Source organism: Aulonocara stuartgranti (genome assembly GCF_965226115.1).
Source record: "Aulonocara stuartgranti genome assembly, chromosome: 19".
In the NCBI taxonomy this organism is placed as follows: domain Eukaryota; kingdom Metazoa; phylum Chordata; class Actinopteri; order Cichliformes; family Cichlidae; genus Aulonocara; species Aulonocara stuartgranti.
The window spans coordinates 30,750,571-30,776,728 of record NC_138955.1 but is presented as its reverse complement, the minus strand read 5'-3'; the positions used below and the strand labels follow the sequence as shown (position 1 = coordinate 30,776,728).

The 26,158-nt window shown below is 42.1% G+C and overlaps 1 protein-coding gene across 3 annotated transcripts in view; it reads left to right on the top strand.

Moving 5' to 3' along the window:
• The window catches only part of clmna (calmin a), a 43,386-nt gene that overhangs the window by 14,302 nt on the left and 2,926 nt on the right, over window positions 1–26,158 (top strand). The window contains exons 2-12 of one of the 3 annotated variants that reach the window (XM_082515724.1): window positions 12,358–12,419; window positions 16,407–16,502; window positions 16,608–16,691; window positions 16,770–16,862; window positions 17,585–17,781; window positions 18,239–18,432; window positions 20,004–20,086; window positions 20,190–22,337; window positions 22,761–22,942; window positions 23,675–23,756; window positions 23,844–23,896. In XM_082515724.1, the coding sequence (XP_082371850.1) occupies window positions 12,358–12,419; window positions 16,407–16,502; window positions 16,608–16,691; window positions 16,770–16,862; window positions 17,585–17,781; window positions 18,239–18,432; window positions 20,004–20,086; window positions 20,190–22,337; window positions 22,761–22,942; window positions 23,675–23,756; window positions 23,844–23,896 (3,274 nt within the window). Of the gene's footprint in view, window positions 1–12,357; window positions 12,420–16,406; window positions 16,503–16,607; window positions 16,692–16,769; window positions 16,863–17,584; window positions 17,782–18,238; window positions 18,433–20,003; window positions 20,087–20,189; window positions 22,338–22,760; window positions 22,943–23,668; window positions 23,757–23,843; window positions 23,897–26,158 lie in introns of all 3 variants that reach the window. The other 2 variants (XM_082515723.1, XM_082515722.1) reach the window with 2 other exon arrangements.

Here is a 26,158-nt window from a genome sequence, read left to right as displayed (position 1 = left end):
GTGACGCCTCTGCCTTTGTAAATGGAGGGACAGTAACTGCGTGTGTGTATGTAAGCGTGTAAAACCTGCAGATAGAGACAAAATACTGTTAATCTGACTATCTGCCATTCTGCAATTCATCTCATATAAACAATAACGTGGCGCACAGCGTGGCGTGAAAAAAGGCACATACCTTTGACGTTGCGTGACCAACTCTGTATTCCTCATCCACACGTGAACGCAAAAAAGAAGTTTTTAAAAACCTCAGTTTTCGGTGTGGACGAAACAGCTGCGCTTTCAAAAATACCCGTGTAGGTGCTGATGTAGCCTAAAAGAGTTAGTAGTTTATTTTATTACTACCTGTAATTTATTGCAGATTACTTGTATTTGCTTAATTGTTTACTAAATGTTTGAGGTGTGAAATAAACCACAATGGAGCAAAATATGGGTGTGTGTGTGGTTGGAGGATGTGTTTGTGCGCGCGCGCGGGGGGGTGCGAGCGAACATTTTTCTTGTAAATCAAAGGGGGTCCTAGCAAAAAATGTTTGAGAACCACTGGGTTATGGCGTTATTTTTGTGCCACTATTCTGAGCGTACGTAAAAAACATTTTGCAGGTGCAAGTGTTGCATGTTGAGGAGAAATTTATTTTGAGCGAAGAAAAGCTAAATTTGAGTGAACAAAATTCAATGCTGCGTGCAAAAACTGTATTTCAGTGTTTGCTATTATACACACACACACACACACACACACACACACACACACACACACACACACACACACACACACACACACACACACACAACAGCAGCCCCTCTCGCTCAGTGTTTGCATTTGCGCTTTATTGAGACATCACATATTTACAAGAGTGCTGTAACGTTTTCGGAGATTTGATTAAAACAATTTAATGGGTTAAATGTCGACGGGGAAAGAGTGGACCAAAGCGTGGGGAAACAGCTTCTTTGAACTCTGCTGTTATGTAATGTCTCTGGATGATGCAGCACTGCAGTCTAAAGGGATGCTCCTGTCATAGCTGCTCAATAAATATTTCAGTGAAATTGCTCTACTGCTATTTTGGTATTCTGTTACCTTGAGTCACAAACCAGCATTAACGCTGCAAGTGTAATACTGATAATAATTAGGTCCCCAAACACAAAACAATCACAATCACTAAAAGAAAGGACTTTCTCTGGGAATTTGCAGTATTTCATCTCTTGAGTCGGCATTCAGAGTGACACCAGTGAATGTGTAGGTGGATCCAAGATATGTGCAGTGATTCATTTTCAGTGTTATCAGAGTGTAAGAAGTTGTCTTTGTGGCTCAAACTAGCAGAAGTCAAAGCTAACCCTTCCCTTTGAAATTACCATCTTTTAAAGACGTTTAATTAAAAACAACATGTCAGGTAATGCTGTATAAGAACCAGTCCATTTTTTACTACAAAGCCAGTTCAACCTATCTGGGATATCTTTCTGTTATCTGGATTCACTTGCCCTAACATTGTTGATCAGCGTCAGCAGTAACATGAAGCTGGTTATCAACTCTTAAGTTAACCCCGAGTTTCCCCTGCATGTTCATATGAAAGGGGTGACAGCAGCTGACCAAACACGAAGGGGTGTTTCATGGATCGCATGACTCTTCCTTCAAAGAAAATAATCCCTCCAGAGATGTTATCAAATGGTGATAAGCTCTAAAAAGCATAAATGTAAACCAGTAAACTGCAACACTGTTGATAAAAGGACAAAAGATCAGTGCTGCACAGAGCAATAAAATAAAGATTTTAATTCCAGTTAATTATTTTATCACTGTGTTCTCAGTGCTGCTGTTTATTTCCAAAGCGGCGACTGCACATTTAGAGCTGTGAAGACTATTTAAACATTAAAGCTTACTGTCTCACAGCCTGATGAAGAAGACGTGGAAATCGCTGCAGTTTGTCGCAGATCACAGTGATAACACTGCGACTGTTTGCTCGGGTATTCTTGACGTGTGTTCTGTGTTCTAGTAGCTGCAATCCCAGCAGAAGAATACATTTGATAGCAGATTAGAATGAAGTGTAAAAGAACTTTTTAACATTTTAATTTTGATACACGGACATTCCTGTGACAAAGCGACACACAGTTTTAAGTATGGCTTAACAACCTGTACATATAACATGTATCCCCAGCAGAAAATCTCTTAAAACATGCTGTAAATAAAAGAATCAGTGAAAATGTTTCCAGTAGATTTGGAGCCAAAAGTGAACACCTAACCACTTACTAATTAATTATAATTGCTAACTTTCTGAGTGCTCTTCCTCCACCTCTGTGTACCCAGTAATATCATTAAAGCTGTAAATACATCCTTCATACTGCCCATAATTTAAAAACAAAAAAATTTGCACAGCAAACAAATGAGAGCAGCCAGCCAGAGAAGGCTTGGCTTAGATAAATGTAACTTGAGCACAGATGAAAGGTGGTTGTTGGGTAACTGAGCATAAATCCCAATTTTTGGATAACTCTGATTTGTTTGGTCTCAAAATTCTCACAAATGTCAGCGACACATTTTAAACAATACAAAATGTGTTTTAGACATGTGAGAGGGTAAATAATGCTGCTGCTATGGAGTTCAGAAGTGAAATCATCAAATAAATTTGAAGCCTTACGTATACAAGGCAGGATTTAAAAAACCGTGGGTGGTAACAGTCATCTTAAAGTTAGTCATATTTTGCTCAGTCTGTTCTCTCAATGCCTCAAGCACAATCTGAGATACATGGAGTTACTTGCAACATGTGAAATAGCAGCTTCATGAATGTTGATGGTGATGCAGTTACATCCCCATCCCCGGTGTCTTTCTTCTAGCTAATGTTTTGTGCCATTAGCTTTGTTGGTGAGAATATATACTACCTGCTCCAGTGCTAACCAGTTAACTGTAGCTTACGTCTTTGTGTTGTTGTGTGCTGTTCAAGTAAATCTGTTGCAATGAATGAGTGAGAGGATCCAGGCAAAAGACAGTGAACACAAGTGAATCTAACAGGGTGAAAGAAAGAGGCACAAAAACTATACTAAGACTAAAACAAAGCAAGAACTGAAAGTACAGAATACTGATGAATATAAGAACATGATACAACAGACCTGCAGAACCAAGGACACATGAAAACCACGTAAAGATAAACATGAGCTCCGAACTTCAAAAAAACTCATGACCAAAAAATAAAAAAAATCAGTTTGTAGGCATTTTCTAAAAGAGGATGACAGATGTGCGACAACCAGAACAACAATTTCCAGTACTGAGTTTGTTTGCTTTCTTCTGAAATGATTGGTAATCTACCCTCACATTTGAATAAAATGATGATCATATATCTATTGTAGTACAGTCAAAGCTTATCCATTAATCACCAAGTTATGAAATCTGACATAACTTTTGAAAGAAGCCCATTCATTATGTGTTATGAAAGTAATGTCAGCAGCTGAAATCGTTTTTCCAGGGGTCCGTTCTTCGTACCTCGCTAAGTAGGTTAGCTGGATTTGATTGTTGACGATTTCGCGTGATCTTGGATCGTTCGGTTCCCCGAAGCTCATCCGGGACTTGCTGCCATAGCAACAGAGCCGTAAGCGTAAACCTGCTCGGGAGCAGGCTTACTTTATGTAAACAGGATTAGATCGCGGCCACGCAGGTATGTCTGCTTCATTTATACGAAAGCAACAGCGATATTCCACCACTGTTTCACCATAAATAAATATTATCAATGTAACTAAAGATAATGCAGCACTTGATCCATTTATTGATTTCATACAGATACATACAGGTCATTTCCTAAAAAAGGGAAATGTACTATTAACATTCTATTACATGTATGTGATTATTACAGATGTAATTCATATTTCAGAGTAGTAATTGGAAATTACTTCGTGTAATCAAGATGGGAGACCACGGCTATAAAAGCGAAGGTGGATTTGGGAAGTCTGTCGCAGTCATATCCTGTCCGTATACGCGAGCAGCCCATTGCGGAAGGTGCAAGATTGATAAGGAGAGTCCTCAGAATCCAGCGTATATTGCGGGATAGACAGGATCCTTTAGCTCAGCGCGACAGTGTGCTCATAGAGAGATATCGATTTTCCCGTGAGGGTATTATTTACTTAACCAACTTGTTGACGAGGGGGTGCAGGACCACCACCTGTCTTTTTGTGCTCTGCCCTTTTCTTGGTTGCTGTTATGAACAAACAAACAGAGTATTCCAGGGTCTCTTTCCAAGAGACTAAAAGCAATATAAGTGATAAATATTACCATTCTGTAGAATATTCTTATATTTCCCTTTTACTTGTTCCCATGTTCTAGTGGGTCCTGTTGTGGCTCTAATGTGTAAGGGGATATAATATAACATAATATAATCAGAATCAGAATTCAGAATGGGTTTATTGCCAGATGTTGAGGTTTACAACATTAGGAAATTGCTGCGGTGCTTCAGTGCAGACAATAAGAATTAAAGTGCTATGTAGAAAGAAAGATATGTGCATGATATATACATGAGATATATACATGAGAATAAGAATTATGAGTGCTACGTAGAAAGATATATACATGAGTGCAGGTGGTGATCAGTGCCAAACATGAAATGATGCAGTGACACAGCGTAGGGTCATGTGTTAGTGGCGGGGACAATCATGTGGTTATTGTTCATGTGTCCGACAGCAGAGGGGAAGAAACTGTTCTTGTGGCGAGAGGTTCTGGTGCGAATGGACCGGAGCCTCCTGCCTGAGGGGAGCAGGTCAAACAGACTGTGTCCAGGGTGAGAAGGGTCAGCTGAGATCCGGGCTGCACGCCGCAGTGACCTGGAGGTGTACAGGTCCTGCAGAGATGGGAGTCTGCAGCCAATCACCTTCTCAGCAGAGCGCACAACACGCTGCAGTCTCTGTTTGTCCCTGATAGTGGCTCCAGCGTACCACACGGTGATGGAGGAGGTGAGGATGGACTCGATGATTGCAGTGTAGAATTGCATCATTGTCCGTGTTGGCAGGTTGAATTTCTTCAGCTGCCTCAGGAAGTACATCCTCTGCTGGGCTTTCTTGATGACGGAGGTGATGGTGGGCTCCCACTTCAGGTCCTGGGTGATGGTGGTACCCAGGAAGCGGAATGAGTCCACAGAGGTGATGGGGGTGTCAGTCAGGATGATGGGGGGGAGTGGGGCTGTGTGCTTCCTGAAGTCCACAATAATCTCCACTGTCTTCTGGGCATTCAGCACCAGGTTGTTGTGGCTGCACCAAGACACCAGACGTTCAACCTCCCTCCTGTAGGCAGACTCGTCCCCGTCCGAGATGAGCCCAATGACGGTGGTGTCATCTGCGAACTTGATTAGCTTGACAGACTGGTGGGTGGAGGTGCAGCAGTTGGTGTACAGGGAGAAGAGCAGAGGAGAAAGAACACAGCCCTGAGGGGAGCCGGTGCTGATGGTCCGAGAGTCCGAGACATTCTTTCCCAGCCTCACATGCTGCTTCCTGTCCGTCAGGAAGTCAGTGATCCACCGGCAGGTGGGATCAGGCACATTCATCTGGGAAAGCTTGTCTCGGAGATGGTCTGGAAGGATGGTGTTGAAGGCAGAGCTGAAGTCCACAAACAGGATCCTGACGTAGGTTCCTGGGGAGTCCAGATGCTGCAGGATGAAGTGTAGGGCCATGTTGATGGCGTCGTCTACAGACCTGTTGGCTCTATATGCAAACTGCAGGGGGTCCAGGAGGGGGGCCGTGAGGGTCTTGAGATGGGAGAGAACTAGGCGCTCAAATGACTTCATGACCACAGATGTCAGAGCCACGGGTCTGTAGTCATTTAGTCCAGTGATCCTAGGTTTCTTGGGGACAGGGATTATGGTAGAGGACTTGAAGCAGGCAGGCACATGACATGCCTGCAGTGAGGAGTTGAAGATGCCAGAAAACACTGGGGCCAGCTCGTTTGCACAGTGTCTGAGGGTGGCAGGAGACACACCGTCTGGGCCGGGAGCTTTCCGAGCATTCAGACTCCTAAACTGCTTCCTCACATCTGCTTCATGAATATGAAGAGTTGTGGTCGGAGGAGGTGGTGTGAAATCCTCTTTTGTGTGGGGTGAGGGGGCGGGTGTTGCAGGTGAACAGTTTGAAGGTGGTGATGGCTCTATGGAGGGGGGAGAGGTGGGGGAATGAGTGTCCAAAGTGCCTCTATTGTTGGGGTCGTTGGAGGTGTGAAGGCTGCCTGATGGCTCGTCAAAACGGCAGTAGAAGTCGTTAAGGGTGTTGGCTAAGAGCAAGTCATCAGTGGAGTGGGGGGTTTTAGGCTTGTAGTTGGTGATATTCCTAAAACCTTTCCACACAGAGGCCGAGTCATTCTCTGAGATCTGCTGCTGCATCTTCTCAGAGTGCTGATGTTTGGCAATGTCCACTTCTTTAGTGAACCTGTACTTGGCCTCTCTGTAGCAGTCCCTGTCTCCGCTTCTGAACGCCTTACTCTTTTCCAGCCACAGCTTTTTGAGTTTAGGAGTAAACCAGGGTTTGTCATTGTTATAACTCACCCTGGTGCGTGATGGCACAATGCTGTCCTCACAGAAGTGGATATAGGAGGTGACAGTGTCCGTAAACTCGTCCAAGCTGTTAGAAGCAGCCTTCATTGTGTCCCAGTCTGTGGTCTCCAAACACGTGCGAAGCTCCTCCACAGCCTCGTTGCTCCACAGTTTTTTGGTCCTCACGACAGGTTTGGAGAGCTTCAGCCTCTGTCTGTACGTGGGGATCAGGTGGATCATGACGTGGTCAGAAAGTCCGAGTGAAGCGCGGGGCACCGCGCGATAGGCCCCGCTGATCGTGCTGTAGCAGTGGTCCAATGTCCTCTCCTCTCTGGTCGGGCATTTAATATACTGCTTGTATTTCGGAAGCTCATGGCTCAGATTGGCTTTGTTAAAGTCCCCAAGAGCAATGATGAGAGAGTCCGGGTATGTCCGCTCCATGTGGAGAATCTGCTCTGCGAGTGCGCACTGAGCTGCTTGCGCATCCGCGTCTGGCGGGATGTAAACAGCGGCCAGGATGAATGAAGCAAACTCCCGCGGAGAATAAAACGGTTTGCAGTGAATAAAAAGATATTCCAGAGAGGGAGAGCAGTGCTGAGCAATCACTGTTACATCTGTGCACCAGCCACTATTGATGTAGAAGCAGACACCTCCACCTTTGGTTTTACCGGAGAGAGCGGCCTGCCGGTCCGCGCGCAGCAGATGAAAGCCCTCCAGCTTGAGCGCGCAGTCCGGGATGTCCTCACTGAGCCACGACTCCGTAAAACATAAGACACAGGAGGAGGCAAAGTCTCTGTTCATGCTTCTCATCAGGGCCAGTTCGTCTATCTTATTCCAGAGTGAGCGTACATTAGAAAGGAAGATCCCAGGAAGGGCCGTTCTCAGTCCGCGTCTCCTCAAACGCACGAGTACGCCGGCTCGCTTACCTCTCTTTCGACGTCTCACTTTCCTGATCAGAGTCAGCAGTAAATCTGCCGCAGATGCGACAAATATTGGAAATAAATCCACAGGCGTTGTAGTCCTGCAGTTAAGGAGCTCTTCTCTGGTGTAAGAATATCCAGAGGAGTGCCCAGACACAGAAGAAATGCACAAAAACAAGACAAAAGTAACGCACTGAAGCACCAGGGCATCCATACGCGGCGCCATCTTGGTATAAATATAATATATATAATATAATATAATGTAATATAATATTGGATAATATAGTGTAATATAATAAATTTACCCTACCGCCTACTGGTGTTGGCCAGAGGGGCCGATGGCGCGATATGGCAGCCTGGCTTCTGTCAGTCTGCCCCAGGGCAGCTGTGGCTACAACCGTAGCTGCCTCCACCAGTGTGTGAATGTGAGAGTGACTGAATAGTGGCATTGTAAAGCGCTTTGGGTGCCTTGGAAAGCGCTATATCAATCCACTCCATTATTATTGTTATTATTAAATTACTTACGAGTTTAATTTGTCAGCAACTTTCTGCCAGCCCTCTCTCCTTCCTTTTGCAGCCTTTGCAGTGTTCCCTTGCGTTCTGATTAAACTCTGAAACTCCCGAAATCCCTCACTCAAGAGTTCTTGCTCTGCTGCCGAAAAATACCGAGCGCTCTCCTTCGACATTTTCGCCGACCAATCAGAGGGTTGCCGATCAATGTTTCTACTATCGATGCGTAGCCCCTTTTACGACACCCAGTGATCTCACATTACTTCATCCAGCTGTACTGATCGTCAACAGCAGGTGTGTTCGGGGAACCGGATTAGCGAGCTCACGGTTAACGCGACGGTTTGGTCTTGGATGTGTCATTTGATCTTGGATGTAGTAAGCGACGTACGAAGAACGGGCCCCAGGTGTAATATCTGACACACTGCTCTGGTCCCTGTTAGGAAATGAATGCTGAACTGTGGCAAGTGGCTGATGTTTTAATGAAACATTAAGTCAGTGTCTTGCATACCTAACAGTGTATCCTTTTTAGAAGTGGGAAGTAAGTAATTCTTTTTTAATAGGAACTTAGTGAAGCTCAATTAAAAATAGTCAACAAGAGTGGCATCAGTGTTTGAGGATATGACTGCTGAAAGCAGAGAGACCCATAAAAAGGCTTAGCATCACAAGATGAAATAGAATTGGTACTGAAAGTATTTCATCATTGTGGGAATAGTTAGGACCTAACTAGAAGTATGTACTTTGAACCCTTGATCATCGAGTACGGTGGGATTCAGTCTGTAGCACTGGCTACTCTATAATTGTTTTAGAGCATACTCTTCAGTTCATCTGGCTCATCTTTCCTCAGGCTTTTTTCCGTCATGCTTTTTCGGTTTTCTCACCTAACGCCACCCCCTTCTTCTGTCTGCTGTGACAAAAGCCTCAGCTACACCCCCTAAATACCAAAACTGGCACTCTCTGAGAACAGTGAGGTAAATCCTCTGCTGGAAGGCATTCCCTTTGAGGAAACACTGCTGAGGTTCACTTTACTGGACACATTGACAAGATGTATCAGCATTCTACTCACAATTTACCTGTCTCTAACTTAGAGGTTTGTGATGTTGTATGGTCAGACCATAGGCCTGTCCTGTTTGAGGTTTTCCTTCCTTGTACTAAAGCTAATCTTCCTCCTGTTGCTGCTAGGAGCTGTCGTATTTTTAACCCTTCCTCTGCTGGACAGTTCTCTATTGTTTTTAATCAGAACGGCGGCCTTCCTGATTTCATATGCAATGATACAGAAGAGCTGAGTACGTGGTTTTATTCTGTCTGCCAAACTGCTTTAGATTCAGTGGCCCCCTTTAAGCTTAAGCAAGTTAAAGCCAAATCTGAACCCTGGCTGAATGAAGACACCCGGGCTGCCAGAAGAAAGTGCAGGAGAGCTGAACGTAAATGGAAGAAGGATCAACTTCAGGTGTCATACCAAATGTTACAAGATTACTGGAATTCTTACCAGAAAACTGTAAAAGATGCTAAGAGGAAACATTTCGCTACTATTATTCAGGCAAATTGTCGTAAGCCTCATGTCTTATTTAAGACTATTGACATGGTCCTTCATGCTCCACAGTCTTCTGTCGAGTCTTCTCAGGAAATTTGTGAACACTTCCTACACTTTTTTATTGATAAAGTGCTATCTGTCAAAGCACAGACTTCCCAGTCCGTTCCCGACCCTTCTACCCCTGTCCCTAGTTCTGCTGTCTTTGACAGGTTCGAGCCAGTTTCCATGCTCTGCCTGCAGGAGTTGGTTGCTCACATGAAGCCCTCAGGTTCCCCTTATGATGCTCTCCCTCCTCGATTTTTCAAAGAGGTCTTTCTCACTATAGCATCAGCTGTACAATCCATCGTAAATAGTAATCTGTCCTCTGGTGTTGTACCTGTCAATCTCAAACATGCAGTGATTCAGCCTCTACTCAAAAAACCTGCTCTTGATCCTGATATTATTGCGAATTACAGACCTATTTCCAAACTGCCTTTTATCTCAAAGATTCTTGAAAAGGTAGTTTACAAGCAATTAATGTCCTTCCTAGAAGAACACGGTATTTTAGAAGTTTTCCAATCTGGTTTTAAAGCTTTACATAGTACTGAATCTGCCCTTTTACGAGTTTTTAATGATGTGTTTTTGGCAAATGATTCAGGTGACTGTGTTATTATTGTGCTGTTAGATTTAACTGCTGCTTTTGATACAGTGGATCATAATATTTTAATTTCCCGTTTAGAGCAGTTGGTGGGTATGCGGAGTACCGCACTGCAGTGGCTCAGATCCTATTTGGCAGAGCGAACTTTCTCTGTGAAACTAGGGGAGTTTGTATCCTCTACTGCTTCTCTTCAATGTGGGGTTCCACAGGGTTCAGTTTTAGGCCCGCTTCTTTTCTCTCTATATCTCCTACCCCTTGGGTCTATTTTCAGGAAACATGGGATTTCTTTCCACTGCTACGCCGATGACTCCCAGATTTATTTCCCACTTAAAAAGATAAATGGCTTCTCAGTAGACCCGCTGCTCAGATGCCTTGATGAAATAAGGACTTGGATGGCTTTGAACTTTTTACATTTTAATGAACAGAAAACAGAAGTGATGGTTTTTGGTGGTGCTTCTGAGGCCACTATTATAGATCTTGGTTCACTGGCACAGTATGTTAAACCAGTCATCACTGATCTGGGAGTTAAAATAGAGGCAAATCTTAAACTTGAAAGCCAGGTCAGAGCTGTTGTAAGATCTAGCTTTTTTCATTTGAGGGAATTAGCCAAAATAAAGCCTATCTTATCGAAACAGCATTTTCAGACAGTAATCCATGCCTTTGTTACTTCTAGGCTGGATTATTGTAACGCACTTTATTTTGGGGTTAGTGATGCGTCCATTAGGCGCCTGCAGGTTGTGCAAAATGCTGCAGCACGTCTTTTAACTGGAACAAAAAAGTTTGAGCACATTACCCCTATTTTAATTTCACTCCACTGGCTACCTGTACATTTTAGGATTGTTTTTAAAATTCTCTTATTTGCTTTTAAATCTCTTAATGGCCTGCCCCCCCCCTACCTCTCGGAGCTACTACAACCATATACACCTGCCCGTTCCCTTAGGTCCGCCAATCAGCAGCTCCTTAAGGTACCGAAAACTAAGTATAAATTTAAAGGTGATCGTGCTTTTGCTGTAGCTGCTCCAAAGTTGTGGAATGATCTGCCCTTGCATGTTAGGCAGGCCTCTTCTCTCTCTGAATTTAAAAGTCTTCTTAAAACATATTTATTCGCTGAAGCCTTTGGCATTGATTAGAGGGGTTGACTCAATTTGTTTTAACATGTTTCAATTTATTGTATCTGTTTATTTTATCGTATCTCATTTTAATTTTCTTTACGTATGCTATTAACATGTACAGCACTTTGTGAAACTCTGGTTTTATGTTAAAGTGCTTTAGAAATAAAGTTGGTATGGTATGGTATGGTACATGTTACTCCTCTGATACAGAGGTGCAGCTGATATTGATTTTTGCTTTAAGGTGACCTGTCATCAAACTGCACTGTGATGATGATGATGATGAAACATTCAGCATTACTGCAACTGTATAAGCTCTCGTTACCCTTGTCTGCAGCGTTTGCTTCAGTACCTGACCCATTCTGAACATGGAAATAAATAACAGCTGACTTTGCTGCCATGGCAACCCCTCCGGTCCGCTCTCTAGTTGTTTCCCTCCATACATCCACTCTCTATGTTGCAACTTCTGCCTCTCTAGTATTGGTAAAGGAAATTAACAGGAAAAAATAATAATTGTAATTCATCTGACCAACTAGAGTTTCCGCTAGTTGGTCATTAGCTCAGCGGTCCACCTGGCCTGAGGTGAACCAAACAAATATTACTGGTGTATCTGTATTCTGTATATCATTGGTGTATTTGTAGTTTATTAGTGGACAGATAACAGAGTTTACAGGCATGACTACTGGAAGTAGTCAGAGAGCACATGTGACACACTGACTGATAATAGGACCAAATCCGCTGCCAAGCAGGGGAGTTTACATGTTCTCCCGTTGTGGGTTCTTTGCAGATCCTCCAGCTTCTTCACACACTCCAAAGCCATCCTTGTTAGGCTTGTTGGTGATTCTGAATTTGCCATAGGTTTTATTGTGAGTGTGAATGGTTGCCTGTCTCTGTGTTGGTTGTGCGATAAAGTGGCAACCTGTCCAGGGTGTACCCCGCTTCTCATATCGTGACAGCTGGGATGGGCTCCAACCCTAATTAAATTGTTCTTTTTATGAGACAATAACATTTGGAGCATACTCTCTAAATACTACTTTCCATGCATTGTGACTGAACAACATTATGTCACAATGCAATGCATTGTTTTGAATAGTAACCGCAGTAGACCTACGTGTGCTGTCTTCTTTGATAAAGTAACTCTCAAATCCTTTTTTCTTGTTTTTCTGTGTTACAGTTGAAAGGGAACTGGTTCAGAAGAGGACCTTCACCCGTTGGATAAACCTCCACCTAGAAAAGGTTTGTGCAGAGCATCAGGATGTTATCACTGCAGAACATTCACAGGACTAGAAACATAAATCATGCTCAGTTACTGCAGTTGCTACTCTTTAATCTAACTGCGGTTAAGCAGAGGAACCCGCTCATACACATGGTAGGACACACAAGATGGATATAAATGGGGACAGCCACTCTGAATTATGTATGTGGTTGTGTGAAACTGCCTGTGTGTGACATTAAACTTTCATTTGGTTTTCTACTGTTGATCCAATCTACTGTTAATCTATTCCCCAGACATACTCTGTTTCTAGAGACTGATTATGATTCTGTGGAGTCTGTGCTTTTCTGCTCTGGAGCTTCTGTTTTGCTTTTGTTGGCAGTTCTAATCAGGGGTGAGTCAGAGTTAGCTGTGAGTTGGAGTGTCTGATCAAGGCTTTTGTTTTGCCTCACACAATGAGCCTCTCTTCTCTTATTCACTCTTTGGCCATGTGTCAAATTTCTGACCCACTAATTGACAATCATGCGTTTGTCTGCTGTCAACTTGGAAAGTTGATTCCCCCACCCTCTGACCCCTCCACCACACAACATGCAAACCATGTTCAGACTGGTTCACAAATCCCTGAGTTGTTTTTTAATTGTTATGACAACAGAGCTAAGTGTTGGCTCATGCAGACTGATTTTAACGATAAGCCTGTGCTTGCACTTGCTGCCGTTGGCCTACGTACCATGTCTTTAAGCAGGTAACAATTAAACCAAGACTTCAAAACCCATCATTTGACCCAGCTGTCTTAGCTAATTATAGGCCAATCTCCAACCTTCCTTTCATCTCAAAAAAGAGTAGTTGTCAAACAGCTAACAGATCATCCGCAGAGGAATGGCTTATTAGAAATTTTGAGAAAATAACTCGAAATTTCGAGAAATATAGCTCAAAATTTCGAGTTACTTTTCTCAAAATTTCGAGTTAGCTCTGCCAATCAAAAATATACGTGAATGAGGTCGCTTTCTTGTTACCCGGAAGCATATGGCGCAGAGGAACGCGCACTCAAAAACGGATCCCAACAAATTGGCGCTTTCGCGAGTACGTTTACTGATAGTAACACCATGTGATTCAGCTAATAACACAGGGATTTCATCATTTGTGAAGCCAGGCTGAAAACACGCAGCAATCTGTGCATTCACGACTGGATGTAATAACGGTAGCTTAGCTGTAGCATTTGTAGCTGAGGGCTTCAGCTTCCGGGTAACAAGGAAATGACGTCATTCACGTAGATTACTGATTGGCAGCGCTAACTCGAAATTTCGAGTTGCTTTTCTCAAAGTTTTGAGTTAATAAATCGAAATTTCGAGTTACTTTCTCGAAATTTCGACATATTAACTTGAAATTTCGAGAAAATAACTTGAAATTTCGAGAAAATAACTCGAAATTTTGAGTTATGGCTCTTTTTTTTTTTTTTTTTTTTTTTATTAGTGGGGGAAACGGGCTTCCATACAAAGGGGTGGGATTAAATAAGTGTTTACTTCTTCCCACTCCCTTTCAACATGTAAATTAATCAGAACGGGTTTTTTTTGTATGTAATTTGTATAGTATTTTTTTTCTTTCTTATTTTATTGTTATTATATTATTATTATATTGTTCACATGTTGAAATAAATTACCAATCAATCAATGTTGAATTGTCTCGCAGCTGCTCTATTCCCATGTTGTTGCAGTATGTTAATGACTAACCTCGTATTGTGGATGGATTATCTCAGTTGTTCTCCTGACTGAAGTTTGGTCTGTTTACGGCATCCTGCCATGCAATTACATTTGTCCCTGACCACCAGAAACCTTCACGTTAACTTTTATCGAGTATCAAGTTAGCGTTCATCCTTCAGCTTCACTGTGCTAATGTTATGCTAACGTAGCTGTTTTACTAGTGATCACGTAGGACATCATTATGTACCAGCTAGTCCAACTTCAGTAACCCTAAAAAAGTCGCTGCTGTTCAGTTTTCTGTTTTCATTTATGTTGGAAGTGATAGCAGAGCTGTACGTTTTAATTTTTTCAGAAATCTCTCAGTCAGAACATGCTATATCATGTTTAGGTGGAAACTAGCGAGCTAACTTCCTGCTAAATTCTAACTCCGTTGAATTTAATAAATTCATGGATGCCTGGATGTTAAACTTAATTGTTACACCTGGTAAAGCAGCAACGCTGATCATTTTATTACAGATGAAAGGATTTAGACAGTTTTTAACTCTTAGTGATGCCGCAGTGTTCGTTTGACATTGGGTCCAAAACTCCATCTGCTTCAGGTCCCAGATTACTCTGCGAGGCTCCTCACTGCGGCAGCCATAATGCTCCGACAATCCATCAAGCGGTGCGGTTTCATAGCTTACCAAAGTCGTACTAAAACATTTCTTGACAGATTTGTGCACGCTGTGTACCACATAAAATCGGTTCGAGGTCAGTAAGCACAACCGGAATTCATACAGAAGGCACACTGTTGATTTTTGAGAAAATTAAAGGATTTTAAGTGTGACTTATAGTGTGTAAAATATGTTATACAGAAGAAAAGAATATATCGTGATATATATCGTTACCGCACATGCTTCATATTATACCGTGATATGGATTTTAGGCCATATCACCCAGCCCTAACTCAAAGCATCCGTTTAAAACATTAACATTAATTAAAGTGTACAGCAGTGAACCTTTGATTTTTCACAAAGCTCTTATAGTTTGCTGCACAGCTGATGACAGGAAATGTTACACAGTTTCTACAATCTTTCAATGCCCAACCTTCATCAGCTTGTTGCCAACCGGAGATTTCAGTGATTTAAGACAGTATTAATGTTGTTTTTGCTCTGTGCTGCTCAGCTTGAAGCGTAATGATCTATTACAGTTTAGATCTTGTTAATTCCCATCACAGGTCATGTTAAACTAAACTCTTCAACTTCTTGAAATTGAGCCTTTATGCTAACATTTTCTGTTTACTTTATTAAATATCAGATTTCATTCAGATTTAAATGATGTAGGTGTAATGATGTAAAGTAGGTTTGTACAACCCAATCTACAACAAAATGAGATGTTTTAATAACTGTAAATAAAAAAGAATGCCACATTTCATTTCAAACTTTTGGTCACACGTTCCCCCAAAAATGCCCATATTCTCAGACCACGTGGAAGAACATACCAGAGTCATCCAGATATGCTACATAATTTTTCACACCAGACTGCACAGTGTTCATCAGCCTTTGAAAAGTGGCTGGGACATTTTTTCAACTTAAAAGATTTGGCAGTGTATTATACAAACCCATCTTCCAACATCCGATGACCGATCCGTGCTGGGTTAATGCAGTATACGTGCTGGATGATGGGTTTGTGGTCACCACTCTCTATGTAATGCTCAAGAACTGTGGCTAAGACAGCAGACTCTAGATGTTTTCAAAATTTTGGTATTCTCATTTTTTTAACATGTTGACTTTCCAAAAATGGGACTTTTTGTTCCTGTCAAGTCTTTGAATTGAATAGTCTATGTCATTGACAAAACGGTTTGCAGGACTGAGTCAGTGTGGCTAACAACCAAAGCCAAGACATTAAATTATTCCTTTAGCTGAGAGATCTTCATTCTTAAACTGTTGAGGTGGGGCAATGAAGTTATTGAAGTTCTGGTTTCTATCAGGAGAAACCAGAACTTCATGATATACAAATGCATAAACACAGTCAGGGCTGGAATTCAAAATGTATTATTTATATATACAATTTTTTTGATTAAATATGATGCTGTTTTTATCTGCATTTTACCCAGTGTCTCAACTTTTTGCTTGGATGATTGTCTATGACATTAACAGAAACAAGAATCTGCATCTGTACTGCCAATTATCAGCTTTAGTAATTCCTAAAAAGGAAAACAATTGATCATGATCATGATCATTTCTGTAAATGGTAATAGACTCTTTTCCTTTCTCCATGTCTATTGTTAAAGAAAGCCCTCTTTTCTCCTCATTCTTGTTTGTCCATCCACAGTGTGACCCACCCATAGAGGTCCATGACCTCTTTCAGGACATCCGGGATGGGCGCATCCTCATGGCCCTGCTGGAGGAACTCTCTGGCTGTAAACTGGTCAGCCTGTAACACTGACTTTTAAGTGCTAGATTGGTTTTGCACTACTTGCTTTGCCAAGTGTTGTTGCTGTTTTATAGGATACTTAATTGTACTTTTTCCCAGCTTCATGGGTTCAGGAAGTCCTCCCATCGTATTTTCCGACTGAATAACATCGCCAAGGTCCTGTCTTTTCTTGAGGAGAGAAATGTGAGTATGACAGTTAAGCAGTGGTTAAATTGCTGGATGAAATGCAGAACTGTGAGGACATACACGCTCTGTCAACAGGTAAAGCTGGTCAGTATCGATGCAGTTGACATTGCAGATGGAAATTCCTCCATCATCTTGGGACTCATTTGGAACATCATTCTCTTCTTTCAGGTAATTGCATTTTTTGTCTTGAAGCTTCTTCATCAAAATCCTCTCTCACTTCTCTAAGAAGAGGATGCTAGTACAAAACGGTGTATTTTTCATAAGCTTTGCACTTCCTTTCTCTAAAAGGGAAAGAAAGCTCTTCTCCTCTATTCTAGAGTCAGATCTAGGCGAGGTTAGCTATTGGCTAAACTATACCTTTTTCTTTTGTTAACTTCCAATGCAAATCTTTGTTTAACACAAACTGTAATATAAGATTTGTGTAGCTTAAAATTTGGCATTTTATAGCAAAGCCAACAATGTATTGACAGCAGAAGTTATTTTTTGCTTTGGCATCAGTGCTTTGACAAAGAAACTTTTGTTCATCACTGTTAAGTAGATGGGCCTCAAAGCGTGGTAGCTATGATCACTCAGCTAATCAGCTGCTATCAGGGGTGAAGAGGCAAATGTTACCCATCTTGTCAAATGTTCAGTCACAGCTGTTTTCTTATTCTGAGTAACTCTGACAGTGTAAACTGAACTAAAGGTGAAAAGCTCCACAGATTCTCCACTAAACGAATTCTCAGTTTTATTCTTTCACAATCTGTTTAAGGGTAACAATTTCATCCAATGGTTACTATAGTAACCATGATGTAATGAGTCAATAGATATGAGGACTTTATCTGTTTAATGCCTAAATGTTGAAATGAGTAGTAAAGTAGCTCAACTAACTCAGCTCTTCCACCACCCAGATTAAGGAACTGACTGGGAACATCAGGAGCCAGTTCCCCTCCTCTTCCAGCCTTTCATCCATTCCCACCAGCTCTGACTCTGACACATCCTACAGCAGCACGCCATTGGACGACAGGCAGTCAGCATCCACAGCCGTGCGAGAACAGAGCAGGGCCATTAAGAAGTTACTGCAGTGGGTACAGAAGCGAACACGCAAGTGAGTTGGAGCTGCCGTTTCCATTATATGGAAATATGTTACATGCATTATACAATTACATAGTTTGTGTCCTTTTTGGAAAAGCAGTAATTCTTTGTATCTGTTTGTGTTTGATCCAGTTAGTTCTTTGTGGTCCCTCTATATTCTGCTTTTCTCTTGCCTTTTTACCCTCACTGCCCAACTGGTTGAGGCAGATGGTTACCCCTCTAGAGCCTGGTCCTGCCGAAGGTGTTGTCCTGTGAAAAGGACGCCCTTCCCTCCCATTGTCACCAAGTGCTTACTCATCGGGCATCGTCTGATGTTTGGGGTTCCCTCTTTGGTTATGCAGGTTTTTTCGCTTTCAATGGAAAGTGCCATGAGATGATCAATGTAGCGTTTGTTTTTGTTTGTTTGGGGGTTTTTTGGTGGTGTTCCTGGACTGGCCCTTTCCACAGACTATTTCTTATTTTTGTTACAGGTATGGTGTAGCAGTGCAGGACTTTAGTAAAAGCTGGATCAGTGGTCTGGCTTTCCTGGCTGTTATTAAGTCCATTGACTCCAGCTTGGTAGACATGAGGAAAGCCCTACTGAGAAGTTCCAGAGAAAATCTAGAGGATGCCTTCAGAATCGCCCACTACAGCCTGGGTATACCGCGCCTTCTGGAACCTGAAGGTAACAAGACAACAGCTACTTTTACTTAACAGCCTAATCACTACTCTAGTGACTGAAACTGTAATTCATCTATTTTACAGATGACGTGATAAAAGAGAGCTCAAGAACAGTGACAATAGTAGTTGAGTGTATCTCATCAGCATATTTTTGTAATGTGTGAGTAATTTCTTGAGATTAAAATGCAACAGTAAGAAAACCTTCGTTAAGAGTCAGAATCTAGTCAGAATCAGCTTTTCTGAGGATAGCCGACTGCTTTTGTGTATCAGAATGAATAGCCTTCAGAGATGCTGCTTTTAAGGGGGCGAAGTTTTACATTCTACTTTGTAAGGAATGCAGCAGTGACCTTTTATATTTGTGAGAAGAAAATGACCCAGTGGTTATATGATAACGTAAACTCCCATTAACAGGAAGAAAATACATTTTACTCAGCACCAGAGAACAAATGGACCATAAATATAAAAATACATGCACTGTGTATACGACACATTGCTTAACTGTAACTTCCTGTAGTCTTTTGTGTTTCCCATGCTACACCACCACATATGCTCCCATCTGTCCTCCATAGGCAGACTGCTGCCACTAGAAACTTTTATCTGAAGTGTTTGCAAACAGTGTTACACACAGTATTCTATAAATATGTTTTACATTAGCTCGGCTGATAACGTAATTCTTGATTTAGCAGACACTGAGATTCAGATGGATTATTTGCTAACAAAGAATGAGAAATCCTTTTTGTTGTACACGTGATAGACTGAAGGATTTGACGGGGAATATCGACCATCATTTGAAAAAATCAAAGCTGTTAAATTTAGCGTAGTGTCATTTATTTTTACCACATATAAAAAATGCTGTTACACTACACAGTAGCCCTTTGAGACAGTCTTCACTGAGTTAATAAAGTAATGGTAGTTCCTTTTTACACAGAGCTGCAGTGCTTATGCTGTATTTGTCCTGGTCTAGTATGCAAGAGACAGTAAAAACCAGACAGCCTGTAGATTTCCCCATTATTATGAGTGGAAATATAGAACCTTTCAAGGTAATCCTCTCGTGCATCTCTGGGCTGTCTTCAATTGGCTGCTTTGTTTTTAAGATCAGTCCGTGGAAGTTCCATTGTATTTGTACTTGTAATGAATGCTTTGGTGCTCCTGTAAAGCAGTCATTCGATGCTCCTGGTCTCAGTCTCTTGCCTGGCACACAACTGTCAGAGTTAGTAAGATCACATTCTTCCAGTGAAAACTGCTGGAAACCTAACTTTCATCCCCAGTGACGAGGTAGAGATTTTGCCACAGACAGGAAACTGGTCAGAGTCTCCTAAGACCCTCCAAACAGAGCAGCTGCACTGGAAGCTGTGTAGGCATGCCCAAGGAGATTATGTTGAACAGGAGCCTTACCTAATTTAAGTTGGACACGGCTTTTTGATTTTCATAAGCCTGTTCCTGGATTGTCTTTTGGGCACATCTTGGACATAGGATCATACCATAATAACAATAATAATAATAAAAAGGCATGTTTACATTTAGTTACTCTTTCTTTCACTCTTGTTCTCTCTCAATTTTGCTTTATTTGCTCAGATGTGTCTATCAATGCACCAGATGAGCAGTCTATCATTACATATGTGTCTCAGTTCCTGGAGCACTTCCCTGGTATCGAAGAGGTATGAAAGATCCCTTACCTAGACAAAATCAGTGAATTGGAATTGAATTGTATTTTGACTAAGCAGTCATTTGAAAACTGATATTTCCCTGTTCCCGTCTCAGCCAGAGGAGCCCTGCCAGTTAATTGAACGAAGTGTCTCTATGGGCCGACTCAACTTCAGTGACTCTGACCACATGAGTAAAGGTACTCACCGAAGCAGAATAAGGGAGAGGTCCTATATGTTTCAGAAGGACTGTGCCCAACCCCCACCCAAAATCTTAATTTCCTCTGTATCGGAAGACAGAAGCATGATGCCACCTTCCTTCAGGGTTACGGCAACTCGATCGTGGTCCAGCGATGACATTTTGACAGATTCGCCCCACACAGATGACCCCATAAAACCGGTGGAAGAAATCTTAACCAACAATGATGACCCACAGCTGTCTTATACTCACTCGCCCACCGGCTCATCAGTACCCGAGTCTGTAAACACAGAGTCAGTAATGGATGACTCTGCAATCAGCTCACCGGACTCTTGGGTGGAGAGTGAGCTTGCCGTGGCAGGGGAGAAGGATGGTGAGAGCCAAAGTTGCTTGTGTGATATTGGAACAGCTTGGGATGTGTACCGTGCGACTCCTGTGGAAGTAACTGCTATTGATGAAGGATTTATCCCATCCATAGAAGAAAGAGCCGCTGATGAGCAGTCACTGAGTGAGTGTTGTGTTGATGAAGGGATTTACTCTTTGAGCTCACTGGAGAGCATGCAGGACAGATTCCAGGGGCATGCTAAGAAAAGGGAAGTGCGAGTAGCTGAAGTGGAAGATTCAAAACTTGAAAGAAGCAACAAGGACTTGGAAACGGAGCAGGTACCTGAGCAGATCAATACTGAGGTTATAACACAGCTAGAGTCTGAGTCCCTAAAAGAGAAGGAGCAAGAATCTTCAGCTGAAGTGAGCGACTTTGGTGCTGAAGATATCCTTGAACCTCAAATACTGAGCTCCAACACATCCAGCGACTATTGTGAAGAATCTGTGAAAGAGAATATTATAGAAGACGGTACTCACAGAGATGAGAAATGTGTGAAGAAATCTGTGGATGCACAGAACCACAAAGGAGAAACTAACAGTCAAAGTGAATTTCTGCAAGACATAAATGTCTCTGAGGAGGTTGAATTGGAAACTGAATGTCATAAAACAGACTGCTGTGGTTCTTTAGAGAACAAAAAAGAACCAGAAATGTTAAAGGGCAGGAATGAAGTACTTGTAGAAACACAAGATGAAGCAAGTGAAGGACTTTTAAAAGACAGCCAAGACTCTCAGGACACAAATAATTCTGTACAAATTACTAAAGCTTTAGACAACACCTCTTCTACCAACACAGAGGAAGTATTAACAACAAGTCAGGATCCAAGCATAGGCATGAATATTCCTTCCATCTCTATTGTCAGTGTGCCAGAAGAACAGGATGAACACGGTACTGATGATGAAAATCTCAGCCAGCCATTGGTGTTTGTAAGCGAGGTGACCGACATGTGTGTCAACAGTACTGCAAACCCAGGTGAAAAAAGCTCTACCTCCAATAAAGACGATGAAATTATTGCTGAGGGTCTGTTTGAAAATGCTAAAGCCACATCTTCAGGAGAATTAATGGATCCAGAAAATCAGCATTTAATTGATATAAATGAACATAATCTATCATCAAATGAATACGTGCAAGGTCAGATTGAAATAAGTGAAGATGGTGATAAATGCAAGCCTCCTCTTGATGATTCTCAGGGAGAAACTAACTTTTCTACAGAGGCTGAAACTCATATAGTGGATATTGAGCATGCTGTAAATTCCACTGATCCACCTGATGGACATGAGAGCAAACTAGCTGACACCTTTTGTAGCAGCGACATAGCCAACACACAGCTTAGTACACTGGATCCATTCAACACCGAACCAAGTGATGAGATAGGGACGTTGCGCTCTGAACCAGCTACCCTGTCCAGAAACATGGACGTTTTGTTTTACACGGACTTTGATCGAGGTTCTCCAACAGAGGATCTGGTTGGTGACCCTGTTGAGCCCATGGATCTGTTCTACCCTGACAAAGAAGAGCTCATGTTTACAGACCAACCTGACACTGAAGCACAAACCTGGCCCTCTGTTTTGAGTGTCTCTGCTCTGCAGCCAGCACCACCTTCAGACATTTTACCAGATGACCAACAATTCGATCCGCTGGGTGAAGACTTCAGGGAAGTGGACTTGATAGAGGAGCACGATGAGGTAAATGTGAACCTGTTTCACTTTCTTGGGGCTTAAAGGTCAGTAACACTGTTGCGTTGCGAGTTTTCAGGAGCATTTCTGTTGTCATTTTGTCTTTTCTCTTGCTATTGCTCTTAAGGTATGTACCGCTACACAACTCGTCATTGTCTCTAGCCTTCAAAATGTGAAACACATGAGTTCTGCTGACTTTATATTGACCATGTCTCATATTTCGATAGTGGAAAAGTTATTTCGCTGTATTTAGCATTTTATCACCTAGCCCTGCCTTCAGCTTGTTTGGCAAGTTTCTCAGAGACATTACTGATACATTAAGTGGTTGATGATTTTCACACAATGAGCAGGACAGAAGCAATGATATGTTGAAGTGTGACGTTTTTTTCTGTACTTTTTATTCTGTTAAAATATCTCTTTTTATCCTATTAGGTGATCACAAAGACCACCCAAGAGACAAAGAATGTATTTGGATCCCAGCAGCACTGCTTGTTGCCTGGAGTGAAGCTATGTAAGCCCTTAGGAGATGCTGATGTTCTAGCAGACAGGAGGGATCCCAGTGAGGCTGAGCAACAGAAGCCAGTCTCTGCCAGGGAAAACACAGAGCCTGTGAGGTAGGCTTTCTATTCTTAGTGTACACTGAGAAGCACACTTTACCCAGGGGGAAAGCAATGTTGTGGCAAATGATGGGATTCTTCTGACCCAGCCTTTCAGTTAGACATTTCTATAAATGTCCTGAAAAGTGGAGGCTGTAGGAAATTAAAGGAAGGCAGTATGAGACAGACAAGACTGTGACTTGAGAATTAAAGACATTAAAGTGAAACACTTTCTTCTGTGCTTTCTAGCTAACATTCACACACATTTATCAGAGTATGAATGTGTTGGGGTTAGTATCTTGCCCAAGGATATTTGGCCTGCAGACTAGGGGGTGCCAGGAATTGAACCACCAACTTTACCTATCAGCAGATGACCTGCTCTACCTCCTGAGCTACAGCCACAGCTGGACCAATCTCACTTTTTAAAAATACATAGCAGAAAATAAAGGAAAAAAATAAAGGATCTTTTTTAATGTTTAAAGCCTTTTTATATTCTTCAGTTCTGCCTGACCCTTAAGTATTAGTAGAATCAGAGCTTGGTCCTGTCTGGTTCTTTGTTTTGTTTTAGTGTTTTCACTGTAAACCTGAAGTTTCTTGAGCCAGAATGTTGGAGCAGCTTAGTGTTGCTTTCATGCCAGTACTTATTCTGTGATTCCAGAGGCTTGAAAAAGTAATTGTTTTTGTTATTTCCTGGCTTTACTGTCTCCTGTTGAGAATGAAAGTGATAGATTTTTGTTTCGTCAGGAGCAGTGGAGGTTCCAGCAGACAAGGTGAAAGCCATATCCCACCAGTTCTCCGTCACAGAAAGGGGGCTCATTGCCCCGAGTCAGTGGTGAGTTTGATGCTCCTTTCCCTCCCACAGAGATGTTAAAACAATGAGTACCACTGTATATTGAGAGTGCGACTGGCATTTTCACAGGACAGTCGGAGAGCTGTAACTACAAAAGCTGACCGTGATGACTTTGATTTTTGGTAAGAGCATTTCCTTCCCTGATTTACAGTCAGGTCCATAAATATTAGGACATCGACACGATTCTAACGTTTTTGGCTCCATACACCACCACAATGGATTCCAAATGAAACGAACAAGATGTGCTTTAACTGCAGACTGTCAGCTTTTATTTGAGGGTGTTTACATCCAAATCAGGGGAACGGTGTTGGAATTACAACAGTTTGCATATGTGCTTTCCACTTGTTAAGGGACCAAAAGTAATGGGATAGAATAAGAACCATAAATCAAACTTTAATTTTTTAATACTTGGTTGCAGTCAGTCACAGCCTGAAGTCTGGAACACACAGACATCACCAGATGCTGGGTTTCATCCCTGCTGATGCTCTGCCAGGCCTCTACTGCAACTGTCTTCAGTTCCTGCTTGTTCTTGGGGCATTTTCCCTTCAGTTTTGTCTTTAGCAAATGAAATGCATGCTCAATCCGATTCAGGTCAGGTGATTGACTTGGCCATTGCAAAACAGTCCACTTCTTTCCCTTCAAAAACTCTTTGGTTGCTTTTGCAGTTTGCTTTGGGTCGTTGTCCATCTGCAATGTGAAGCACCGTCCAATGAGTTCTGAAGCATTTGTCTGAATATGAGCAGAAAATATTGCCCGAAACACTTCAGAATTCATCGTGCTGCTTTTGTCAGCAGTCACATCATCAGTAAATACAAGAGAACCAGTTCCACTGGCAGCCATACATGCCCACGCCATGACACTTCCACCACCATGCTTCACTGATGAGGTGGTATGCTTAGGATCATGAGCAGTTCCTTTCCGTCTCCATACTCTTCTCTTCCCATCACTCTGGTACAAGTTGATCTTGGTTTCATCTGTCCATAGGATGTTGTTCCAGAACTGTGACGGCTTTTTTAGATGTCATTTGACAAACTCTAATCTGGCCTTCCTGTTTTTGGGGCTCACCAAAGGTTTTACATCTTGTGGTGAACCCTCTGTATTCACACTGGTGGAGTCTTCTCTTGATTGTTGACTCTGACACACATACACCTACCTCCTGGAGAGTGTTCTTGATCTGACCAACTGTTGTGAGGGGTGTTTTCTTCACCAGGGAAAGGATTCTTTGATCATCCACCACAGTTGTTTTCCGTGGTCTTCCGGGTCTTTTGGTGTTTCTGAGCTCACCGGTGCGTTCCTTCTTTTTGAGACGCCTGATGTTTTTGCTATCTCTCTGATGGGTTTGTTTTGTTTTTTTCAGCCTAATGATGGCTTGCTTCACTGATAGTGACACCTCTTTGGATCTCATCTTGGCTGTTGACAGCAACAGGTTCCAAATGCAAACAGCACACTTGAAATGAACTCTGGACCTTTTATCTGCTCATTGTAATTGGGGTAATGAGGGAATAACACACACCTGGCCATCTAACAGCTGAAAAGCCAATTGTCCCATTACTTTTGGTCCCTTGAGAAGTGGTAGGCACATTTGCAAATGTAAATACCCTCAAATAAAAGCTGACAATCTGCAGTTAAAGCACATCTTGTTCGTTTCATTTGGAATCCATCGTGGTAGTGTATAGAGCCAAAAATGTTAGAATTGTGTCGATGTCCCAATATTTATGGACCTGACTGGAGTTGTTTGTAACACTCAAGCCTTTAACTGTGATGTAGGTTTACCGTGTTGCCAAGTTTGTAACAGTAGCTGCTGAATTGAAGTAACTTCAAATTATGTTTTTGTGAGCAAACAGCACTCGAGTTAGATTTATACGTGGCACAGGAAGGACGGACGTCTTCATTTCTCTGAAGCTTACAGATTAGCAGGAGAACCTACGTTTGGATGTACCTGTGAAGACTACACAGACTTCCTTTGAATGAAATCACAACGTAGCTGGTCCATGCAACTTGTTTTTGTAGTAAATATAACAAAAAATTACAACATGGTAAATGCTGAAATCTGTTGCTGTCAGAAAAATGTGATTTGTTACTGGACATGACTTTTGTAACACAGCAGACATCTTGTTGTAACAGACAGGAAGGCACATTCAAATTTCCGTTCCATCTGTGTGAGCTAATTCCAGCACGGCTGTAGTGTGCAGTCTGGTTCAGCATCATAGCTTTGCCTCAAATGTGGGTTTCTTCTATGTTAAATTGTCTGCAATGAAAACAGCTGCTTGAGTTAATATAGCGAGAATGTGCTGCAATACTGAAAATGTTATGAAGAGCACAAGTGTGTGAACTAGCCGAAGAGTGCAGCTCAACCACCAATTAAATCAAATGAGCTCAAACAC